Source organism: Triticum urartu, chromosome 5 (assembly GCF_003073215.2).
Source record: "Triticum urartu cultivar G1812 chromosome 5, Tu2.1, whole genome shotgun sequence".
NCBI classification, from domain to species: domain Eukaryota; kingdom Viridiplantae; phylum Streptophyta; class Magnoliopsida; order Poales; family Poaceae; genus Triticum; species Triticum urartu.
The window spans coordinates 537,781,162-537,786,907 of record NC_053026.1 but is presented as its reverse complement, the minus strand read 5'-3'; the positions used below and the strand labels follow the sequence as shown (position 1 = coordinate 537,786,907).

Sequence of the window (5,746 nt, the reverse complement as noted above, 5' to 3'; positions counted from 1 at the left end):
AGTTACTTCAGGAGCTGCATCACGACGTCTCCTAGGCTACGGTTGTCTACTGCGACAACGTTTCTGCGGTGTACCTCTCCGCCAACCCCGTTCATCGTCGCCGGACTAAACACATTGAGCTGGACATTCACTTTGTGCGCGAGCAGGTGGCTCTTGAACGTATTTGGGTTCTCCATGTGCCGACTGCACAACAGTTCGCCGATGTGATGACGAAGGGACTGCTGACTTCTACCTTCGAGGAGTCCCGTTCCAGTCTTTGCGTCACTAGCACCGCTTCAACTGTAGGGGGGGGTGTTGAGTATATTGTGTACGTGTATATTTGTGTGTAGGGCCCATCTCCTGTTTCCTTTGTATAGTTGAGGCTGTGGCCCACCTCTGTACTTATATATACGTGCCTGGTGCATCGATCAATACATCGAGATTGCACAGACCATAACTTGTCCTTCTACACGTAGGACCGCCGGCTCATCGGTTCAACATCTAATTTTGTTGAGCTGTCTCGCGGTCTTGTGCTAATACTTTGCAATTTATTGTGAAAACAAATCAATTTGTTAGCCAAAGAGTAGAACGGTAAAAAAACAAAATTGGTTGGGCAAACAGGATTGGATTACCAGAATGCACCACAGGGGCAAACGTTGCCTTAAACATAAACCGTGTGTTGCAGTCATCCTTCTATACCCCATGTAGGATCTTTCTGTGAAGTATGAGAGTTATTTACTGACGTGGTATTTTGATACTTCCTCCATTCCATAATATAGTGCTTCCTCTATCCTAGTGCTTCAACCAAAACCGATTGCGGCGGGAACAAAAATTATACCAATGAATTCGTACTCGAAAGAAGTTTTCAATTATATAATTTTTTTTCTCTCCCCGCAGTTGATCTCGTTGGTTAAATTTATGATCAAAATTAAACCTTGGAAAGCGCGGGCGCATTATATTTTGAAAAATGGAGGGAGTATAGTATACAGCGCTTGTTTATGATTTGTGCCTGCTTGGAGAGCGCTCATAAAACTGTGATAACGTAATGCCCGAATTCGATACCAAGTACTCCAAAATCTGAACCAAAATCTGAAGTAGTGAACTATACGCTCTTATATTTCTTTTACGGAGAGTCAGAGTAGCTGTATGTTCCAAAATCGCATACTCCAAAGTCAATTGTGAATCTGACATGACAAACTATAGCAACATGTTGACGCATAACACAGTGCGAGATACTGTAATAACAACACTAAAGGCCCGTACGCCTGCAAGGAGGCGCCACATTTGATTCATCAAAGGATGTTTACTCCAAACCATACTTGTTATTAACAGTATAATAAAGCAACAGAAAACATGATAGGATCTTCCTTCCTGGACGGACTGAAGCCAGTGCTGGTTCTGACTTCTGAGCATGGTGGTCATGCTTCCCCAGAATACATACCTGATGAAGAATCGACTAATCCGCACAGGATGTCATCAGAATGGGACAAGCCTGACTCATCTGTCCTTTTCAAAAATCCAAAAGGCATTTCCTATTTATCCATTTTAATTTCATCATTGAATAGAAACCCTTTTGGATTTATTTGTTCATTGTATTGAAAGAATTTTCAAAATTTAAACAAGAAATTAATTAGAAAAAAATAGTTCTATACTTGCAGGTTAGGAAAAAAGAAGTTCCAACTCTTTCAAGCAGTGTTTCTATTGGGCAAAGCAAGAGTTCATTGCTGGTGGTGGTTACTTTCCTCTTCCTGGGAGTTTGCCTATGAAGCAGAGGCTAATCATACTCTGAAGCCTCAACTGTCCATGCTTCCATTTTCTATGGGGATGGAATCTGGACAAGGCACCTTTTGATCGAGGAAAACAAAACAGGACACGAACTAGTTGGGAAAGCCGGTAAAGGGCAACTTAAAAGAGGCGTCATCTTGGTCTAGGCACAAATGAATATTAGACAGAAAAAGACATCTCTCCAGTCCCCATCTTTTTCTATCTATCTATATATATATATCAAAGAAAGCTAAGCTGGCAAGTGAGGGCAAAACAGATATCAACTCGATCCAGTGCTTCAGGATTAGATAGACATATATTATTTGACAGAAAAGGACATGTCTACACACCCCAACTTCCCTGGGATGCATTGCATGTTCAACCATCCTACAAGGCAATCTTAGTATCAACTTTTTAAGGTGCATGCCCTGCTATATATGTTCTTGTTTCTTGCAGAAAACCGAACATCAGAAATCCGTGACCTGAAAGCACCCATACACTTTCCAATACCATCGTTACTAACCATCTCTAAAATAGCAACATAACAAACCTACATGGTTGCTCTCTTTTTAAGATCTGTCCCAAAACCGGCACGACAATCGGTTTAAGGTGTCGGAGTCTGGACAGATAAAGGGCAAACACTATGCAATGGCAACAGCCCTTGGTGGGGCAGAAGGTCACCAAACAAAGCTTGTCCAGTGGATCCACAATATGGAAAGGAAGAATCTTTAAACCAACTGGCTGCATATTAGGGTTTAAGGGTGCTCGCATGAATTGTATTGTTAGTGCAGCTCTACTTTTCTTTTCACTTCACAAAATCCTTACAAAGAAGAATCCTACAGAAAAAGTCAAATATGCCCTTCAGTTACTATTATCTATCTATTCAAAGTGTCAGGCTGGCGCAACGAATGGAACAATGCTATGAACAAAGCAACCCCAAACTACAGTATTCACAACAGGCGTGACATATTATATACATGCAATAAAAACTACAAAAGCCGCCGCTGGATGTATTGACATAGTCCCTCTAAGTCCATGTAATACATAGGATGATCATCCTAGCTACTGATATGTTACTTGCCAAGAAGCGGTCGTGTTCAAACAGCATACTCACATAGAACAATTAGTTGCCATACCATACTCACCGACCAGCACCGTCTATTACCAGAAAATCTTTCAATCATGGAAGAGCAAGGATGGGAATTCCTCAAGAAAGATCTCTAGGGATAGATGGACTAGCTCGTGCCTGTTCATCGCATCACAACCCTGCAGGGGAAACAAGGAGCATTGCCCTAAAATTTATTTGCTAACAGAACCCCAGAAGTGCAAATTCTGGAGAGTCGTCAGTTAACATTAATGATCAGTGCTGGAGTCTGACAATAATCCAGAGAGACAGTAAAGCTTTCTATAGCAATGTACATATACAAACTGCTAGAATAAGAGCAACAGATGCGTTCACTTCATTGAAAAAGCACTACATGCATTGATAGCAATGTACCAAGTGAGGAAATACATTTCACATCTACTGTCCTACAAGAAGCTGACACAGCAACATAATAAATATTTAAAAGTTCAAATTGATGACATAACGACTTAACGAAGGCGTGCAACTTTATTATGTAAGTGTTAAAAGCATACAGACTGCATAATTCCTAAAACTCCCGGATTTCATACTATGTACACTCCACTCAGAGACAACTCTCTCAATACAACACCTACACAGAAGATTAGTTCTTTCAACAGTGCAGCAGCAAGTGCGCATTTCCGTACCTCATCATCTCAGTTTATCCGACAACCCCAAATGTGAGGTGCTGCTGGCCTAGTCACGTAGGATGACTGAGTCCGCAATCTCCATCAGCGGCTCGAGGCACTCCGGGGCAAATTTCCGTGCAAACATGTATGAGTATTTCGCATTCGACTTCCTCAGCTCCCTGATCAAGTTGGCCGACACCTCCCCAGGGTGATACGTGTGTGGGTGGCCCTCGACTTGATCTGTCCAGTTCACCCTCGTGAGGCTATACTTGGTGCATCCAGCAGGGTCCTGCATATCCAGCAATGTGGGGAAGTAGTGCTCCTCCGGATAGCACGAGTAATTGCGCTCGACCAGACAAGGCAGCTTAAACTTCTTCCAGAGCCGCATGTCCCTCACAACCATGATGGCATGCCTCCTAGTGAGCACAAAGAACTGCGATCCAGCACGAAACTGGTCATACGGCACCTCTGGCAACATCACAGCATCACCGCGGGCATAGTACCTATCATGAAGGATGGAGGTGTTGTCCGTAATCTCTATGAAGCTGCGGTGGTGGCCGTGAGGGCCAGCATTGTCGGAGAGGAGTGTCTTGTACATGGTGGGGAACGGGTGCAGCGGGATGCAGGACTGGGACAGCAGCGCAAAGAACTGGTTGGACGGGTCGTCCAGGAGTGCGGTGGCGAGGAGGCGGCGGGCGGCAGAGATGAGCGTGGGGGAGGCTCGCTGCGTGGCCTTGGCTGGCACGAAGCGGCCGCGGAAGGTGGGCGTGGGGGGCAGCTCTAGGACGGAGTAGGGATCGGCGTGGACATACAGATTGAACAGCTTGCGGTGGCCATGGAAGTACTTCTCCCAGAGCGGCGAGAAGACGATGTCGGAGTTGGTGAGGAAGAGGAAGGCGACTTTGGGCCGAGGGCGGCGGTGGAAGAAGTAGGAGGTGGTGGCCGGCTTGGCGGAGGAAGAGGAGAGGATGGCGCGGCGGAAGAGGGCGAGGTCGTCGGACTCGTCGGCGTCCGGGATGGCGGGGAGCGTCTTGGGCGGGAGGAGGCGCGGCCCAAGGAGGAAGACGACCGGGATGGAGAGGAGCAGGAGCAGGGCGAGCAGGAAGGGCGAGGCGTGCGTCGTCACCGGCGACGTCATCGCCGGCGACCGCGGGAGGGCGGGAGAAGCGCGGAATGCGGGCGGCGGTGGGGATTGGATCTTGGTGGGAGAGGGGGGAGAGAGAAAGAGCAAATTTTTAAAGAGGATGGGATTGAGAGCGATTGGCAGACAGGGACAGTCCTGCGGAGGAATTGGGGAGGAGGACGGGAAAATGCCCCGCGAATTGGATCTTTCGATCCGGAGGCTCGCGGGCTGAAGCTGGACAAGAAGGCGAGGAGAGCCGGGAGGGAGCACCGGCGCCGAGGATCAATCCGAGGAGCAGCCGGGCATGGCGTCGCTCCTCGGAATCAGACCAAATGGCGAGCGGCGCCGGCTCCGAATCCCGGCCGGAGCTCGGCCGTCTCCGTCCCTCCCTCCCTCCCTCCCTCGGCTGGGCTGGCTTCACCACGAGATCCGGTAAGGGCCGCGGGGTGGGGGGACAGGGGAGACCAGGAACGGCACCTCGTGGGCACAGGGCAGGGCAGGCAAGAAGAGCCAGGAACGGAGCGACCGACTGCCCCAACAACCACGAATCAACGCGGCGCGGCCGGGCCGGGGAGGGGGAATGGCGGCTGCGCTGCGCCGCGGCCGGCGGGCGGAGGGGGAGGGAGGGGGGAATCGGGAGATTTTGGGGAGATCTTTGGTTGTGAGGCCGAGAAGAAGAGGTACGGTGGGGGGGAAGGGAAGGGAAGGGAAGATGGGGAGGAGTGATGCGTGCGCGTCGTGGCGGTGGGGTGGGGTGGCCTGTTTATGTGTGTCGCTGTCGCGCGGGCCCGCCAGCGGGATTAAATAGGATTTGGTTAGGGGGGTGACGCGGCGGGCAACAGAGGTGAGGTGAGGTTAGTGGTGGATGGCATGCCACTGTCCCACTCCCACCTGCTTCTGTTACGTCGCGGCGGTTGGATCCGCCGGGTGCGCTCATCTTGACGCGCGTCTAGAAGACTCTCGCTCTCTCTTCCTTCCTTTTTCTTCGTAGGCTCTTCCACAAGGTGTTATTTTCTCTTTCTACATATAAAAAAGGTGTTGTTTTCTTTCTATGGCAGTACGTGTCTCATTAGTACGCACCGACATGATAAAACTAAAAAGACAGCTAAACGCGAGCCTTTGCACGAA

General features: G+C 49.0%; 1 protein-coding gene across 1 annotated transcript; it reads right to left on the bottom strand.

Moving 5' to 3' along the window:
* Positions 1 to 2,685: 2,685 nt before the first annotated feature.
* Positions 2,686 to 5,343, bottom strand: LOC125510502 (glycosyltransferase BC10). Its single transcript, XM_048675708.1, has 2 exons — positions 3,514 to 5,343; positions 2,686 to 3,009 (listed from the first exon to the last, which is right to left on the bottom strand). Exon 1 carries the CDS (start codon positions 4,631 to 4,633, stop codon positions 3,563 to 3,565), a length of 1,071 nt encoding a protein of 356 aa, XP_048531665.1. The 5' UTR covers positions 4,634 to 5,343; the 3' UTR covers positions 2,686 to 3,009; positions 3,514 to 3,562.
* Positions 5,344 to 5,746: the final 403 nt, after the last annotated feature.

Excerpts from the sequence above, each read along its gene's own strand:
- LOC125510502 (XM_048675708.1), bottom strand. The coding sequence starts at position 4,633 with ATGACGTCGCCGGTGACGACGCACGCCTCGCCCTTCCTGCTCGCCCTG.